We start from the raw sequence: 20,080 nt of genomic DNA, 5'->3' as shown, positions 1-20,080 counted from the left end.
ACAAGTGCTTTTATCTTTATCCTTTAGGGTTAATATGTAGTTTGGGTTTTTCTACATTTCTGGCAAGGGCACATGATTTTTCACCATTCCTTTTTTTTTTTTTTTTTTTTTTTTTTTTGAGACGCAGTATCGCTTGTTGCCCAGGCTGCAGTACAATGGCATGATCTTGGCTCAGTGCAACCTCCACCTCCTGGGTTCGAGAGATTCTCCTGTCTTCAGCCTCCCAAGTAGCTGGGATTACAGACACGCGCCACCACACCCGGCTAATTTTTGGATTTTTAGTAGAGACGGGGTTTCACCATGTTGGCCAGGCTTCTCTTGAACTCCTGACCTTAGGTGATCCACCTGCCTCAGCCTCCCAAAAAGCTGGGATTACAGGCCTGAGCCACTGTGCCTCGCTCACCATTCCTTTCTAATTAGAATGAGTTTGCATGTCTTGTATATGTAATTCAGAGGTTGGTAAAAGTGTGCAACACAGTGACAATGATGCAAAGTCAGTCTGTGATTTAAAATTTTTTCAAAAAAGAAGACAAAAGGACATAAAAAATTGTAAATTCACAAAGTGGATCATCAAAGGTTGATACACTGAGGTCAAGCAACATAAGAAGTAATTATTCTGAATCAAAGAACTAGTGGAAATGTAAAAGATAGTAACAATTTTAAGATTTGAGTTCTTATGTTCTAAGTACTGTTCTAAATACTGTATTTGTATTACACTTCAATTAATCTTCCCTCAAATCCTTCCTATGAAGTAGACTTTTCCTTTACAGGTCAGGAAAGTGAGGCATAGAGTGGTTAAGCAACTTGTCTAAGCTATGAGGCCCATGACTCAAACGCAGGCAGGCCAACTCCAGAGCCAAAACAAAAAAAGACACATTAAGCAGGTTTTGAGGTTTATTAAAGTAAAGAATTAGCAAACAATATGCAAAAACAAAGTTCTTAAGAGTTATGGCTTTGAAAAGCACAATATAGTAAAACCTAATACATTTTCATAAGTATCAAAATAACAGAATTGAAGCATGTTGCTAGAATTTCAGCTTCTACAACATAAACAGAAGCAAAACAAATACAAATAAGCAGCAGACCTACAGTGCAGCCACTAGCTTGGTCTTCATTATCTGTATATGAAATATCTTTTTAAGAAAATGTGGGCAGGTAGATACAAACATTCTATTTCCATGATTACAATCCTCTTCGATTTTAAAATAAGTGAATTTCAAAATACAACTTACGCCAACCATATTTTTAAAAAAAATCACCTGCCTAACCATTATCTTCTAGAGTTCCTATAGTTAAAATACTTTATGAATAAATCAATGCAACATCATCTTCAATGATATTAGAAGGGAAAATCTGACCCTAAAAGATTTTTTTTTTTTTCCACAAAGAACTTGGGATTCTTTGGCCTTACTGGAGTTGTGTTATAGCTAACACCAGTCTGTATTAATTAAGAAGGCACTATTAATGAGGGACGGAAAAATCTACCTGTACATAAAATTCTGTACTTTAACACCATCTTCAAATAAACCTTTAAAGGATAATTGTTTACGATCATTTTAAGAATTTTAAGAACTGAGTTATTTGGACAAGAACCATACAAACCTTTTTCACTCTGCCATGAATGATCGAAGAATCCTGCTCTAGGACTGGATCTTTTCAGAGAAAATAACTTATCACCTGTTTTACTGCAATTGCTACTAGCAATTATTATGTAGCATGTGCTCTTCAAAACAGAAATAAAAATTGATGTGTGAAATCCCTTTCATTGGTTTTGGTAAACCATCCAATTTTGGGCTGTCATTTCAATTATAATACAGTTGTATTTTAAAAGATAAGATAATCCAATATAACAAAGGCTTGATAAATATTGTCACTCTGTAATCAGGACATACTAAACTGTAATTCAGCGAATTCCAAAGAACTTTCCAGGTTTCTGTCCAGCAGGTAGAATTCTTTGTTTATGCAGAAGAAATGCCTTCAATTCTCACATTTGATTCATGCATCTTGTGTGATAAGAAAAGCTCCTAAGAATCTTACTTATATCAATGAGAAAAATGCTGCTGCTCTGGGAGACCTGAGATTACTCCCCAAAAAGCTGCCCTAATAATATCTGATACCACCTATAAACCACCACTTAGGAAAACTCTCTCCATAAAAATCACCAAACACTTCTAAAACCACCAGGCTACCTACTACCCTAAGATACTTGCTCATCTAGCTGAACAATATAACGATGACACACATTTATATTCATACCCAAGAGATTAGGTGAGGATTTAACTAGTAAGACAAAGAAGGGATCTGACATTCTTTAAAGTTAAAATGTAAGTCCAAAATATAAGTCATCACAAAAGGCTGAACTCAGTAATTATCAAAAAATTCTTCCTTCCTCATGAAGTAAAAAGGATATTTATATATTTTAAGTGGCAAAGGTGATAATCATCCAAAGTACTATTAAGCAATTGATTAGAAAAAGTATAAAGAAATAGATCTAAATTGGTACATCAGATGTTCTCTATCACAGAAGTACAGCACTTTGATAGGTACTATCAAACTTTTTAGAGTTTCTCTGCTGTTGGAAGAATTTCATTTTTCGTATAAACTTTCTCTTCCAACAAAATACTACCACACAGGGGAAGAAACTGTTCCCCACAGGTACCCTCAGGTAATATGGAAGGTTTTTAACATGAATCCCAGTTCTAATCTTGACAACAGATTTCAGGTATGAGTACTTAATAATCACTTCACATCCTGAAGGATATCTTACTCTCAAATGTTATGAAAGGTATAAAATAGCTACATCCTCTATCTGTGCCATTAGATGTGGCTTGTTGAACTGTCTAGTACTCTTACTCTGGATTTCACCTCAGAAACCCAACCAATTCTATTATTTTTTTTATATAGCAACAATACAATGTGAAAAATTATTTATATTCTGACACACATATTTGACATTTTGATTGACGTCTTCCTTAAATTTCCTCTTAAAAAAAGGGTTAGTTTTAGCAGATCAATAACATGCCTACTAGTTTACATTTCACGTCAGCCAGGCAATACTGACCAGACCAATACTGACCAGACCATAAATATTATGTAGAGATGTTAAGCAAATTCATCTCTTCTATCTTGCTTTTTGCCAATCAATATCTTTTTGTTGCTTTAATTCATTACTGAGATTTCATTCTATTCTGCTGTTTGCATTACCAAACTGGTTGCAATTTTATTATTCCCAGATTCTGTCTTTTCAGCCAGCATAAATATATTGTACATGCTATGTGATTATTCTAGTGGTGCTAGAATTTTACTATAAAACATTCTGTAGATTAAATTAAAACATATAACCATAATTTGCTAAAATGGTTTCTTTCAGAAGTACTTTCCTTTCACTAGCCAGTTTTTAAAAATCTTACTAGCAAATTTTATCTCCTATACATAGATATATGAAAATCCTTAGGGACTGTAAGAATAGCTGGACTGAATAAAATTTTCATTTAAAGTCCAAGGGTGGGGAGTTGACAACTTTTAGGAGATACAACAGGCTTATAGTTCTCTGTCAAACTCTTAGTTGTTAATAGCTTTAGTACTGTCACTCATGAGACACAACTCCTAAGAGAAAACAAAGAAAAGGCCAATCACGTAAGATCTTAACTCAAGACTGTGACATAATGACCCCAAATAAAAACAATTTTTAATTAACTCACAGTAGAAAACACCAATAAAACAACTCTCTAATTTCCACTAGTTTACTGCAGCCCAATGAAGTTGATTACATACATCAGTCATTCAATTGGAGTAATTTTTTTCCTACAAATTTGTTCCAGAGATCATGCCATAAGCCTGGTTAAGTAAAAGAATGATGAAAATGCCAAAGTTCTATCAAGTAAGCAAATATTCTCTTTCGTGTGGCAGACAGAACTCTGGAAGAAACAGAATGCATGTCATGTAATACTTACATTTAAGGCTCAGGTGACTGTCAGAAAGTATTTCTTTTACCCAGCAAAGAACTGTGAGCTGAAACACAAATGGCAGTTCATCTGAAAGAACTAAAACCATCCACTGGCTGCACATTGAAAAAGCAATAAATAATGACACAGAAAACAAAAGAAATTGCATAATTCTTTCCTCGAAAATGCTTTTTTTTTTCTTCACAAGAGCAGAAAGGACAAAGTGGAAAGTCAAACCAAACTAACATTTTAAACAGAAGAATGATATGACTCCATATACTTTCAAAAGGCACCAGAAAATAAAGCTTTCACTGATAGGTAAATTAGGTCATTTTTTTTTTCCAAAATAATTTCTTCATTCTCATGTCATAACTAAGTGTCCATTTGACAGCTCCTGAGAAAAAAACTGGTTCAAAGTTCTTTATCCAAAGCCAAAAACATGATTGATTAAATGGATATTTTGGAGTTCATTCATGTCTTTTCTCTCTAAAGATTGTGTTTTGGGAGACTAGCTTCCACATAAGTACTTAAAAAATGGAAAAAGAGGATCATCGATAAATGAGAGAAGAGTCTATATTCGTTGATGGGTGAGTGTTTTGTTTTGTTTTGTTTTTTGAGGCAGAGTCTCGCTCTGTCGCCCAGGCTGGAGTGCAGTGGTGCGATCTCGGCTCACCACAACCTCCGCCTCCCAGGTTCAAGTGATTCTTCTGCCTCAGCCTCCCGAGTAGCTGGGACTTCAGGCACGCACCACCATGCCCAGCTAATTTTTGTATTTTTTGTAGAGACAGGGTTTCACCATATTGGCCAGGCTGGTCTCGAACTCCTGACATCATGATCTGCCTGCCTCAGCCTCCCAAAGTGCTGGGATTACAGGTGTGAGCCACTGTGCCCAGTCGAGTGTTTTAAAATCAGCTATCCCTACATCCACTGCTGATTCATTTAGTATCAAATCAGTAGCCTCATCCTTGGGGCCCAACTGAAGAGCCTCCTACGGCTCCAGTGCATAGGTCCTTGCGTAGGGAGGCTGATACAAGTAAGCTGATACTTGTAAGAGCAATGGGATTAACTACATGATTCTCCAGCACTGATAACACCCATAAAACTGTAGGGAATTAAAAAGGCACCTTAAGTTGGAGCTATAGAATAACAGTCTTACAACCTAGGTTGAAAGTAAAACAAAAACCAGAAAAAAGCATAACTTCCTACAAATGTAATCTATAAATTGCAGTGTTTGTTAATACAAAAAAGGTACCAAGGACGTAAGGATAAGCATCTAAGTCCAAGTCACTTGAGTGTATTTTATCAAAGGTTATGCTAAAAACTGTCACCCATAAAAGTGCAAAATAAAAGATTAATGCATGTCAAAAACAGAGTTCTTGCAACATTGTCCAAAAGCAGCAAACATAGTTGAACAAGGCTGTGCATGCACTGTCACTAGCTATAAAGTAATGCTTATGACAGATTTTGAGTAAATGACGTATACTTGAGATCAGTTATTTGCAAAAATTTTTTTAAAAAAGGAAATGTCTTACAAAAGATATATAGCATGAAGTCACATTACACTGAAGAACACTTATCTGTATTAAATGTAAATTTTATGTCATCTAGAAAACTATCATTTTGCTTTTACTGAACACTACCAGTTACAGCAGTGCATAGTGTTCATTCAAATAAAACTTTATAGTTTCTTTTAAGCCCCTACCATACACTTTTGCAAAACAATGAATTGTACTTTTTTTTTTTAAGTTGGTGGGACAAAGAAACTGGTAAAAGTACAGCTTCTGGAAGATCAAGAGTAGGAGGGAAAACTTACTCTTCACTGTATATGCCCTCTTATAAGCTACTATAAATTTTTCATCATGTGATGCATTTTCAAATAAATTTAACAAAAAATTGTTAGGGCAATAAAGTAAAAGCATGTTCCAGTTTAAGATCAATGCCAAATTTCTGAACTGGGGCATAATACTTACTCTGCATCTTTTACAACACTTCTGAGAGTTAATCACATGAACATGAATACAAACAAATGTAGATTCATCACAAAATACAAATGTATTGGTCACAATTATGTAGAAAAAAATAAGCTGTAATATCTGTTTTCAATGTAAGCTCACAGTATCTGTACTCAAAGTTTCTCTAAAATTAAAACAAGTCCACTAACAATATAATTGAAAAGAATACTTCTGCATTATGAAACAGAAGATATGGGGTTCAGAGGGGAGCCCATCTGAGTAAGGACTTTATCCAGCCACTGAAGAGGCCCATGAAGATGAATCTCAATCCAACATGGGGTGCTGGTTACATCCTGCCGGTGATATTCTGCTCCCCAACCCTATGAAAATGAACAGATATCATCACAAATCCCTCTTTAAACTGTCAACCACTCTAAACCAATTTTACCATAAGAAAAAGATAGCTTTTAACAGTAGAGATATGTAGAATTTACATAAAGAGAATAACTATCACAAAACCAGTCTTAGTATTCACCATGAAATTAAAAGACAACAGCTACATTATTTAAAGATTCATGAATTCTAAAATAATATATAATTCCCTTAAAAGAAACCCTTAGAGCCAGTTATAGTTCATAATTTTTTTTAATCTTAGAAAGGTAACACAGTACACAGTATCTCATAATTAAAACAAATATTTCTGATCTGAGATACATTCTCCCTTAATGGGATAAATGCAAAATAGAAAATCACCACTAGAACACCACAGTAATAATTACTGTAGACAAGATATATTGAAGAATGCAAAAATTGTGGGTAAAATATAAAGGAGAAACAGTGTATTTACATAGCCCCAAAGAATCTGCCTGCAAATATTTATAAATACCATTTTCTCTTAATTTCTTTGTAAGACTTAATGACTATTTAAAGGAAAAATTTTAACTGTATTATAAGATATATAATGTGCAGATGTAAAATTTATGAATAGCACAAAGAATAAAAGAAGGTAATTAAAACTCTTCAACAGCAAGGTTTTCATATTTTACATTCTAAAAATAGTACAATATTAACTCTAGGTAGATTGGGGTATGTTAAAGATAACATTTGGTAATTCCTGGAGAAACCACTAAAAAACGTAAAGAGATGTCACTTAAATACTAATAAAGGAATCATATATAAAAAATCAAAATCAAAATCATAAATAGCCTCATGTAAGATCATGTCACATGTCAGAGTTTCTTTTTTTCTTTTTTTTTTTTTTTTTGAGACAGAGTTTCTCTCTTGTTTGCCCAGGCTGGAATGCAATGGCGCAATCTCGGCTAACTGCAACCTCCGCCTCCCAGGTTCAAACAATTCTCCTGTCTCAGCCTCCCTAGTAGCTGGGATTACAGGCACCCACCACCATGCCCGGCTAATTTTTGTATTTTTTAGTAGAGACAGGGTTTCACCATGTTGGCCGGGCTGGTCTCGAACTCCTGATCTCAGGTGATCCACCTGCCTTGGCCTCCCAAAGTGCTGGGATTACAGGTGTGAGCCACCTCACCCGGCCCAGGTTTTTTTTTTTTAATGAAAAATTTTTTATTTTCAAGTTGTTTGAATATCAGATAAGGCACTGTAGATATTGATCAATACATGCATGTATAATTTAATGTGGCAGTCACATAGTGATTATCCTTTAAGGGTGGAAATTACTGGGATGAACTGAGCTGAAATCTTTAGCCTAAAACTGCAGATAAAAATTAAAATAGAAATTTTTCACTTTTATTTTCCTGGATTTATCAGGTTCTCTGGTTTACTGCTTATGGTAGTCTTGGCCCAGGAAAACTGGGTTGGGGAAGGAGGGCGGTCAGGGGAGTGAAGAACATTGGGGAGTGGAGATTAAAATAAATATGCAAAAGTCACATTACTGTACAAGAAGGGAGAAATACCTTCAGGGTAACCAGTAAACTGATGTATACAATAGATCTACAGCAAAGTATCATGAAAACACTGGACTGGGGCTGAATACCAAAAAGAAAAAAACCCATGCACAGCGTGTGACAGGTGCTCTTCTTGTGCTAAATTCTTAAGAACCATGTAGATACAGTACAGATTGCTTAAATACATGACTAAAATTCTTTTCAGATTTTAAGCACAAATCTTTGGAATGTCAATATAGTCAGGTGAAGAGAGTAGATGAAAAACTTGAAAAGTTCCTTTGAACTTTGCAAATCCTTAATATTAAGGTTGGTGGAAAAGTAATTGTGGCTTCTGCCATTACTTTTAATAACAGTACTTAGCTAGAAATGAAATAATTTTAGTATTCTAAAGAATTCTGCCAAGTCACCCTAATGAAATCTAGTAATAATAATCAAAACTGTTGAAGTTAAGAGACTCAAATAGCAATTTTAATATTAAATGCTGATATGATTTGGCTGTGTCCTCACCCAAATCTCATCTTAAATTGTAGCTCCCATAATTCCCACATGTTGTGGAAAGGACCCAGTGGGAGATAACTGAATCATGGGGGCAGTTTCCCCCATACTGTTCTCACAGTAGTGAATAAAGTCTCATAAGATCCGATAGTTTTATAAGGGGTTTCCCCTTTCATTTGGCTCTCATTCTCTCTTGCCTGCCGCCATGTAAGATATGACTTTGCTCCTCCTTCACCTTCCGCCATGATTGTGAGGCTTCCCCAGCCACGTGGAACTGTGAGTTCATTAAACCTCTTTTTCTTCATAAATTACCCAGTCTTGAGTATGTCTATTAGCAGCATGAAAATGGACTAATACAAATGCTTTCTAGAAATTTAGTCTTTTAACTAAAATTCCTTATAATCTCAGCCCCTATTCAATATCAAAATCAATATCAATCATGCATTTTATAATGTCTAAGATTACAAAATGAAATCTTAGATCTATTATGTAGTTAAAATTACAAATTCAATAACTTTATTTAAAAACCTGTTAAATCAGGCCAAAAGCAATTATCAACTTTCATTTAACAAATAATTTTTAAAAATTATAACCTAAAGTCATAATATACACATTTATAGTGACTCAAATTATGTTAGAGGTCACAACTCACCTTGACAAAACTCATCCGAATGGTACACATTTTGGTGAGCTCATATACTGCCTCAAACCCATGGTTGACAGATTGAGCCAGAAGCTGAGCAAACTCCTGATTGTTAAAAATTTTGAGGCTGCAGCTGCTGGGAATCTTACAGACAGTGGTGGGATGAAAGCCATGATGAAAGTTGCAGTTCCTACTCTGTACAAATATGCTGCTGTCACTGAGGCATTCCGCATACACCTCTCCACCAACATAGTACAGATGAACACCTTAAAAAGACAAACATCACAAGAGTCAGCTTAAAGAATCATTACAATGAAACCAAATAGACTGTATGGTGCAACAAAAGTACCCATTAATCCACAGCAAACTTCCAGCAGTCTTTAGACAGAAGTTACCACTAGATGGCCTTCTGCTGCCAAAGATAATCAAGAGGTTAATGTCTGCCTGCATCTACAAGAGAAGCCTCAAATAGGCAGCATATTAAGTTATCCATTTTTAGGTTGTTCTCTTTTTCCTTTCCCAACAATCATTTATCATCTCTATGAGAGAAAGAGAGGGCTAAAAAAAAAAAACCCCAAATCATCTTTTGATGAGTCCTTTCAAATAAATGCTCAGTGCTATCAACTATCATAAACAGTCATTTGACAGACTTTTGCACTCTTTGTGCTAACAAAGAGGACAGCAACACTAAAAAAAAACCAAAGTTACATATATAATTTCAGGTCACAAGAAGAGCTTTGAAATGGCAGATTTATCTTACTTAAAATTTTTTTATATTTAAAAATATATATGTTCCTTTGCAAGATGTGAGGGCAAAAAAAAAGAAAAATTTTTTAAATATATAAATATGCGGAAATAGTTTTAACATTAAATATTCAAATTATATAACTAAAGCTAGTCACCTAGTATTTTCCCAACATATCCCTCCACCACCCCAAAACTAACCCATGAAAGAAAAGGTCCTAGAACTATATGCTGGGGAAAAAGAAAAAACTGATTCTAGAATTTCATAATTCACAAAATAGATTTCCCTTAAATTACTCCTACTGTGATGGAAGAAAAAAAAAAAAATCAATGCCTAGAAGTGAGGCACTTCACTGAAAAAACTAAGGCAAGTTGGCAGTAAACTCAAAAGACAATGAAAACTTTGTTTCGTAACTTATTTTTGGCCATAGGATTTTTTTGAATCACTTCTATAAGAAATCCTATCACAATTATATTTATTTACCTTTTATTCCTATTTTGGACCAAGATGCCCTCAAGTTAAAGAAGCAAAATGCAGCAAGGGGTAAAAACAAAACGTCTCAAGAAACAGGCAATACACTTTACCTGGGATGGGTTTCCTTCCTGATCACTTGATGCATGAGACTTTGACATTTTATTGCAGTATGAAAAGGGCCCGGTTTATTATGGCAACTATCTTGCAGGATGAATTATTAATAAAACCTTATTGCCTAAATTTAAAAGATGGGAGCAGTGGTGGTGAAGCCACTGGGGTATCATTCACACTAGATTTCCCATTTCTAATTCCGCTCCTCTCACATCATGGTAACACTTACAAGTCATCTCAACCCAAAATACTCCACAAATACCTTAATTATAAAATTCTAATCCTTCACCAGCATTCATACACAATATTCCATAAATATGTGTTGTGTATTTACAATGAGGCACTCTTCTAGCTACTGGGGATACTGCTGTGAACAAAGCAAGTTTCTGTACAGCTTATGTTCCAGTCAGGGTAACACTCAAAAAACAAAGTGGTAGTATGATTTCAGATCCTTAGCACTGGGAAGAAACACTAAGCAGGACAAAAAAATGAGGGAACATCATGTCTTTATTTGATTAATACATTCTTCAATATCGGCAACTTAAGGCAGAGGCCACGTGTCAAACTTCTTTGTATGTTTCTAGCACCTTTCACAATGCATGGTTCATGACAAGTACAACAAATGATTGAATTCGATTAAATGTAGGAAAATGACAAGATTACCTTTTCCAATATGTCGCCTAGTGTTTTCAATTGTCGAATTACGATTAACATTTGACAACAAACCCAAGCAGAATCTACTTTTGTTATTTGAAGGATCTGTGAATCCATCTACTAACACACTAGTAGAAGATGCATGAAAAGCTTCTCCAACACGATTGTTTAATTCATAGTAGACTATTGAACACCAATGTTTAGGCTCTTCATAGGCAACAGGCTGAACATCTGTGAACAAACCAGACAGAGAAAGAGTTTAATAAATATCAGAAACTCAGATTGTCCATGTGTTTATCTTTTAACCCAACCCAAGTATTACATGAAAAAGAAAATTTTCAGATATTTCACAAGTCTCACTGTCCTTCCTAGCTGTGAATCTATATCCGAAAACAAGCACTAGAAATCAGCTTGAATATGACAATTTAAAAAGTTATAGAAATACCAGGATCGGCAATAGTCGTAGCTTGCTCAGGCTATAAAATACCGTAAGGCTGAGTGGCTTAAACAACAGAAATTTATTTCTCACAGGTCTGGGGGCTGGGAAGTCCAAGATCAAGGTGCCAGAAGATTTGGTAACTAGTGAGGACCTGCTTCCTGGCTTGCAGACAGCTGCTTTCTCACTGTGTGCTCATATGGCCCCTCCTCAGTGCATGCTCTTAGAGAAAGATCTGTTTCTTTTCCTCTTCTTATAAGGGAACTAATCTCATTATGACAATCCCACTCTCAAGCCTAATTATTTCCATCTTCAAATACCATCACACTGGTAGTTAGGACTTCAACATATGAATTTTAGGGAGATTCAATATGGTCCATTAGCATTCCACCCCAGCAACCCAAAATTCACATCCTTCTTACATGTAAAATACACACATATATTCTATCCCAACAGCCCCTGAAGTCTTAACTCATTTCCGCATCAACTCTAATGTTGTAAACCCAGTATCATCCAAATATCATCTACATATGACATGCGAGACTTGAGGCAAAATTCCTCTCCAGCTGTAAACCTATGAAACCAGGTTAAGTTACGTGCTTATGGTGGGACAGACACAGGATAGACGTTCCCATTCCAAAATGGAAAAACAAAAAATAAGGGAGTGATGATGGGTCAAGGAAGCTGAAAACCTAGCAAAGCAAATTGCATTAGGCCTTAAGGCTGGAGAATAAACCTCTTTGGTTTGATGTTCTACCCTCCCAACCCTCTGGGTGGAGTGAGGAGGTGCCCAGGCCTTGGTTCAAAACATGAATTTTGGGAGGACACAATTCAGAACATAGCAGCAACAACACATTTTTAATTGTTTTTCTAACATAAACTAATTCAGGTTTAAATTTGAGACAAAAAATTCTTTTTCAGAGACCTGAAGGATTTAACTATAATCAGTATCTGTAAAATTATTTTAAACAAAAAAGTTAAACTAAAAAACTAAGTGAGACTCAGCAAATTAGGAATAGAGGGGAACTTCCTCAGCTTGATACGGAACATCTACAGCTAACATCATACTTAATGGTAGGAAACTAGAAGGTTTTCTGCTAAGATCAAAAACAAAGCAAAGATGCCTCCTCTCCCACTTTTCAACATCATACTGGAAGTCCTTGCTAATGCCATAAATAAATAAAAGGTACACAGATAGGAAAGGAGGAAATTGTCTTTGTTTGCAAATTACATGATTGTCTATGTAAAAATAAGAAAGAACTGACCAAAAAAATTCCTGGAACTAGTAAGCATTATAGCAAGGTTGCAGGATACAAGGTTAATAAGCAAAAGTTGATTGCTCTCCTATACAGCAACAATAAACAAATGAAATTTAAAATAAAAAATTATAATTTACATTAGTATCCCCAAAATTAAATACTTAGGCACAAATATAAAAAAATAGGAACATGCTCTATGAGGAAGACTACAAAACTCTGATGAAAGAAATCAAAGAACTAAATAAATGGAGAAATACTGCACATTCAAGAATAAGACTCAATATCGTCAAGATAGCAGTGTTTCCCAGCTTAATCTATAGAGTAATAATACCAATCAAAATCCCTGCAAGCTATTTTTTGGATATAGACAAAATGATTCTGTACTTTACATGGGGAGGTAAAAGCCTCAAAATAGCCAACACAATATCAAAGGAGAAGAACGAAGTCAGAGGACTGACACTACTTCAAGACTTACTATAAAGATACAGTAATCAAGATCATGATAAAATAAAAGAACAGACAAACAGATCAAAGGAGCAGAATAGAGTTTAGAAATAGACCCAAGTAAATACAGTCAACTGGTCTTTGACAAAGGAGCAAAGACAATACAATGGAAGAAAAAAAAATCTTTTCAAAAAATGATACAGGAAACAACTGGACAGCTACATCAAAAAAGTAAATCTAGACTAGACCTTACACTCTTCACAAAATTGACCCAAGATGGATTACAGACCTGAATGTAAAATGCAAAACTATAAAACTCCTAGAAAATAATACAGGAGAAAATCTAGATGACTTCTGGTATGATGATGCCTTTTTTTAGGTACAATTCATGGAAGAAATAATTGATAAGCTGGCCTTCATTAAAATTTAAAACTTTTGCTCTGAGAAAGACATTGTCTGGAGAATGAGGAGACAAGCCACAGATTAGGAAAAAAAAAATCTGAAAAAGTTCTATCTGATAAAAGACTATAATTCAAAATATACAAAGAACTCAAAAACAATCTGATTAAAGTATGGCAAAAGATATGAGTAGGGAGCCCACCACAGACTCACAGATTGGTCAAGTAAGCATGTGAAAAGATGTTCAACATGTTATGTCATTAAGGAACTGCAAATTAAAACAACTATGAGATACTACTACACACCTATTAGAATGGCCAAAATCCAAAACAATGACAACATCAAATGTTGGTAAGGATGAGGAGCATCAGGAATTCTCATTTATAGTTGGGAATGCAAAATGATACAGCCATTTTAGAAGGCACTTTGGCCGTTTCTTACAAACCTAAACATACTCCTACCATAAAAATTGGCAATCATGCTTCTTATTCAAATGAGATGAAAACTATATCCACATAAAAAATCTGCACATGAATGTTTATACCAGCTTTACTCATAATTGCTCAAACTTAGAAGCAACCAAAAGGTTCTTCAGCAGGTGAACAGATAAACAAACTGTGGTACAACCAAGACAATGAAATAGTATTTGGTGCTGTGATGGTTAGTACTGAGTGTCAAACTGATTGGATTGAAGGATGCAAAGTATTGTTTCTTGGGTGTGTCTGTGGGTGTGTCGCCAAAGGAGATTAACATTTGAGTCAGTGGACTGGGAGAGGCAGGCCCACCCTCAATCTGGGTAGGCACCATCTAATCAGCTGCCAGCGTGGCTAGAATAAAGCAGGCAGGCAGAAGATGGAAGAGCAGACTTGCTGAGTCTTCCGGCCTTCATCTTTCTCCTGTGCTGGATGCTTCCTGTCCTCAAACATCAGACTCAAATTCTTCAGCTTCTGGACTCTTGGACTTAGACCAGTGGTTTGCCAGGGGCTCTTGAGCCTTTGGCCACAGACTGAAGGCTGCACTGTCAGCTTCCCTACTTTTGAGGTTTTGGGCTTGGACTGATCCACCCCTGGCTTCCTTGTTCCTCAACTTGCAGATGGCCTATTGTGGGACTTTACCTTGTGATCACATGAGTCAATTCTCCTTAATAAACTCCCTTTCATATATATTACATACATCCTATTAGTTCTGTCCCTCTAGAGAACCCTAATAGAGATGCTAAAAAGAAATGAGCTATCAAGCCATAAAAAGACATGGAGAAACTTAAATGCATATTACTAAGTGAAAGAAGCCAGTCTGAAAAAGCTACATACTGTATGATTCTAACTACGACATTTTGCAAAAGGCATAACTATAGAGACAGTAAAAAGATCAGTGGTTGCAAGGGGTTGTGGGGAAGGAGAGGTGAACAGGCAGAGCACAGAGAATTTTTAAGAGGTAAAAAATGATTCTGTATCATATCATAAGGGTGGATACATGTGTTAAAAACCCACAGAATGTACAAAACCAAGAATGAACCCCACTGGATAATAATCATGTGTCAATGGAAGCTCACTGACTATAACAAATGTACCACTCTGGTGAGAGATGCTGATAACGGAGGAGGCTGTGCCTGTGTGGGAGAAGAGAGTATGTGAGAACTTTCTGTACCTTCCACTTAATTTTGCTGTGAACCAAAAACTGAACTAAAAAATAAAGTCTATTTATAAAGAAAAACAAAAAAAACAACTAAATGAACATTATCTTTGGGTAAATAGAGGTATATGTTTAAATTTTACATGCCAGAACTGCCTACAGAAAAAGGTTTATACACAATATAAAATACTGGCCAAACTCATTAATATAAAAGTCAGTAACTCATAATAGACACAAAGCATAGAAGAGATACATGGAAGCTCTACATCCCAGCACCCTTCCTGGAGCTGAAATCAAGCAAAGAAATCACAGACCCTCAATTCTCTTTCAAAAAAGGCAGGAATATGGCCGGGTGCGGTGGCTCACACCGGTAATCCCAGCACTTTGGGAGGCCAAGGTGGGCAGATCATGTGAGGTCAGGAGTTCAAGACCAACCTGGCCAACATGGTGAAACTCCGTCTCTATTAAAAATACAAAAATTAGCCGGGTGTGGTGGCACATGCGTATGATGATCCCAGCTAGTCGGAGGCTGAGGCAGGAGAACTGTGAGCCGAGATTGTGCCGCTGTATTCAATCCCGGGTGGCAGAGCAAGATTCCGTCTCAAAAAAAAAGGGGCAGGAATAAAATAACACCAAGGAAAATGTAAGAGTAATCACATGGTCTATGTAGGCAATTTAAAATAATTGGTTAACTTTTTTTTTTTTTTTTGAGATGGAATCTCGCTCTGTCATCCATGATTGAGCACAGTGGCATGATCTCGGCTCACTGCAACCTCCACCTCCCAGGTTCAAGTGATTCTCCAGCCTCAGCCTCCCGAGCAGGTGGGATTACAAGCACCCACCAGCAAGCCCGGCTAATTTTTGTATTTTAGTAGAGATGGGATTTCACTATGTTGGCCAGGCTGGTCTCAAACTCCTGAGCCTCAGGTGATCTGCCTGCCTCGGCCTCCCAAAGTGCTGGGATTACAGGAGTGAGCGACTGCGCCCAGCCAACTATTTTTTTAATAGAATAGTTTAACTTTTAAAACTCAATTCTGAGTTTGATATGGCAAAGAACTCAGATGAGAAGAAAGAGAGGAAAATAAATCAATTCTGAGTATTCAATGGCAAAGAATGCAGATGAGAAGGAAGAGAGGAAAATAAACCACTGTAAACCCAAAGAAGTCTTAAGAGCTCAGATTTTAAAGTTTATACAAAGTTTATACATGTAGAGGCCCATTCCTAAAGACAGGTACAAATGAGTCGCATGAAGTTATAAGAGTAACATCAAGAAGATTAGAGCTAAGAACGAGCAGAAGCTTATAGAAAAAAAAATGCTAGGCAAAACTAAAAAGGCAATTTTGGTTAAAAGGAAAAGAGGAACCAGAAAAGCACTGCCTCTGCTCAAGGCAGAAGACGTATTGTTGCTAACAGGTGGTTCCAGGCATTGCCGTTTAACTTTGATTTTCTTTTTGTCACTTTTTTGGCAAAAAGAAAGGAGAAAATACACATAATCTGACTGAAATGAGAAGAAATTCTAGTGAAAAAGGTATCTACAAAGGTGAGAAAATGTGAGTATGAAGTTCCTCTAAAGGGGCTCAGTTGTTTGGCTGAGACAAATTACATTCCAATGGACATCTAACATATAACACTATTAAATGGCACTATGATCTCTGGAAAATCAGGAGAAAAGAAAAGGAGGTTAAGTGGAGTAAATACAGTCCATATTTTCAAAAGGAGAATAAAGTGGAGTAAATACAGTCCATATTTTTAAAAGGAGAAAAATAATACTATTTATTGTGTACGGCCTAATGTTGTGTGCTAAAATCATTACATGTATTGACTAATTTAATCAACATATTAATAATTCCAGCATATCATCCCTATTTTGTAAATGGGGAATCTCAGGCTTAGAGATTTAAAAACTACCTACATTGCAAAGCAAATAAGTAGAGAAACAGGAATTCAAATCCAGAAATTCATGTTCCATTTTTATGGTAAATGAAGGTAGATTTTAAATTATAGGCAAATTAATATAATGAGATTTCTTGATAAATTCTAGACATTATAGAAACATTAACAAAACTATTAGGGGTCTGGAAATTTAACTGCTCTTAGGAATACAGAGCACTCAATATAACACACATTCAGTATTATCACAAACATAGAAAACACATAAAAACACATTGTTTTAAGAAACGTATAAAATAGCAGTACATATTTCTAAACTTGGGACAAACTAAGGAGGTTAAGGTCTCAAACCAAAGTGGCATTAAAGCCACAATGACACCATAAAGATATACAATTTTTCATTTGTCAATTATCCAAAAAAAAAAAAAGATAGACAAAAAAATACAGAACAACCCACAGTGAGATATCTCTTCATACCCATTAAAATGGTCAATATCTAAAAAATAGAAAACAAGTGCTGGTGAGGATGTGAAGAATATGGAATCCGTGTGCACTGTTGCTGAGAATATAAAATGGTACATCCACCGTGGAAAACAGTATGGCTGTTCCTCAAAAAAGTATAAATATAATTACCATGTAATCCAGTAATTGTACTTCTGGTATATACTCAAAAGAAATGAAAGCAGGATCTCGAAGAGATGTGTACGCCCATGTCCACAGTAGTATTATTCACAATAGCCAAAAAAGTGAAAGCAATCCAAGTGTCTATCAATGGATGAATAGATAAACAAAATTTGGTATATACATACAACAGAATATTACTCAACCTTAAAAAGAAATGAAATTCTGACATTGCTACAATATGGATGTGCCCTGAGGAAAAATAAGCCAGTCACAAAAAAAAAAAAAAAACAAAAACAAATATTGTATGATTCCATTTATATGAAGTACTTAGAGTGGTCAAAATCATAGAGATTAGAAAGCAGAGTGGTGGTTGCCAAGGGCTGGGGGAAAAGGAGAATAGGAAATTTTTATTTAACAGGTATAGTTTCAATATTACAAGGTGAAAAGAGCTATAGAAATGGATGGTGGTGATGGTCACACAACATTATAAATGGATTTAATGCCACTGAACTGTACACTTAAAAATAGTTAAGATGGTAAACTTTATGTTATATATAGTTTGCCATAAAAAAACAAAAACAAAACAACAACAACAAAAAAACAGGGCCAGCCTGGGCAACACTGTAAGACTCCACCTCAACAACAACAACAAAATTGGCCAAGCATGGTGATGCATGCCTGTAGTCCCAGCTACTCAGGATGCTAAGGTGGAGGAGCACTTCAGCCCAGGAGTCTGAGGCTCCAGTGAGCTATGATCACGCCACTGCACTCCAGTCTGGACATGACAGAGCAAGACTCTGTCTCTAAAATAAATAAATAATTTAAAAATTAAAAATAAAACAAAACAACAAAAAAATAGGGGGAAAAACCTTTATAGGAAAGCTTTAGCAATCAAGACTATGAGGTATAGATATGTAAGCCAACAGAGTCCTGAAATAAACCCTGGCATTTACAGTCAATTGATTTCTGACAAAGATGTTAATTCAACAAAGAAATGATACTCTTTTCAACAAATGGCAAAGCCAACTGGATTTCTATATGCAAAAAACTTAATGTAGACATTTACCATATACCACATACAAACTTAACTCAAAAGGAACCACTGACCTAATATAAGAGCTAAAACTATAGAACTTCTAAAATAAAACATAAGATAATATTTTCATTACCTTGGGATAGACAAAAATTTCTTGAATTCAACACCAAAAGCATAATCTAGAAATGAAAAAACTGACAAAATGGATTTCATCAAAATTTAAAGCTATTACCCTCAAAAAGACGTCATTAAGAAAATGAAAAGAAATCCACAGACTGAGAGAAAATATTTGCAAATCATATATCTGATAAAGGATTCATATCCAGAATATACAAAAAATTCCTACAACTCAGTAAGACAACCCAATGGGCAAAAGATTTAAAATAAACACATCAAAGAAGATATATAAATGGCCAACAAGTACATTTAAAAAATGCTCATCATTACTCATTAGAGAAATGCAAATTAAAACCACAATAAGCACTTTACACCCACTAGAATGGCTATAATTAAAAAGCCAGACAATAACAGGTGTTAGGAGGATGCAGAGAAAATAGAACCCTCATACTTTGCTAGTGAGAATGTAAAATGGTACTGCCACTTCAGAGAAGTTTTATAGTTTTCTTAAGTAGTTAAACTTACCATGTTATTCAGCAATTGCACTCCTAGATATCTATCCAAGAGAAATAAAACAATATCCACAAAAAGACTTACATGCGATTTTTATTTGTTTGTTTTTTTGAGATGGAGCCTCGCTCTGTTGCTCAGACTGGAGTGCAGTGGCACTCCACTCTCAGCTCACTGCAACCTCAGCCTCCTGGGTTCAAGTGATTCTCCTGTCTCAGCCTCCAGAGTAGCTGGGATTACAGGCATCTGCCACCACGCCCAGGTAATTTTTTATTTTTATTGTATTTTTAGTAGAGACGGGGTTTCACCATATTGGCCAGGCTGGGGTTTTGAACTCCGGATCTCAAGGGATCCACCCGCCTTGGCCTCCCAAAGTGCTAGGATTACAGGCGTGAGCCACTGAGCCCAGCGGCAAATGTTTATAATAATCAAAATACAGAAACAATTCAAATGCCCACTGACTGGTGAATAAATGTGATATATTTATATAAAGGAGTACTGTTAAGCAATAAAAAGGAACAAACTATTGATACATGCTACAACACGGATGAACCTTGAAAAAACATGCTAAGTGAAAGAAGGCTACATTATTACATGATTACAATTATATAAAATGTTCAGAAAAGATAAAATCTACAGGTACAGAAAACAGATTAGAGGGTATGTGGAGCTGAGGATAGGAGTGAGGATAGACTGCAAATACGCAGAGAAACCTTTTTAAAGAGTTATGGAAATATTCTAAACCTAGACTGTGGTGCAAAACTTGGGTATTTACCAAAATCTTTGAATCATACAC

General features: G+C 35.6%; 1 protein-coding gene across 7 annotated transcripts in view; it reads right to left on the bottom strand.

Moving 5' to 3' along the window:
- Nucleotides 1–881: 881 nt before the first annotated feature.
- The window catches only part of SMAD5 (SMAD family member 5), a 50,442-nt gene continuing 31,243 nt past the window's right edge, over nt 882–20,080 (bottom strand). For all 7 annotated transcript variants that reach the window (XM_001169564.6, XM_001169580.7, XM_001169547.6 and 4 more), the window contains 3 exons: nt 10,947–11,168; nt 8,963–9,219; nt 882–6,276 (listed from right to left, as the gene is read on the bottom strand). In XM_001169564.6, coding sequence (XP_001169564.1) covers nt 6,133–6,276; nt 8,963–9,219; nt 10,947–11,168 — 623 coding nt within the window. In that variant the 3' untranslated portion in view covers nt 882–6,132. The remainder of the gene's footprint in view (nt 6,277–8,962; nt 9,220–10,946; nt 11,169–20,080) is intronic.

This window comes from Pan troglodytes, chromosome 4, assembly GCF_028858775.2.
Source record: "Pan troglodytes isolate AG18354 chromosome 4, NHGRI_mPanTro3-v2.0_pri, whole genome shotgun sequence".
In the NCBI taxonomy this organism is placed as follows: Eukaryota; Metazoa; Chordata; class Mammalia; order Primates; family Hominidae; genus Pan; species Pan troglodytes.
This window is presented reverse-complemented; position numbering and strand designations above follow the sequence as displayed.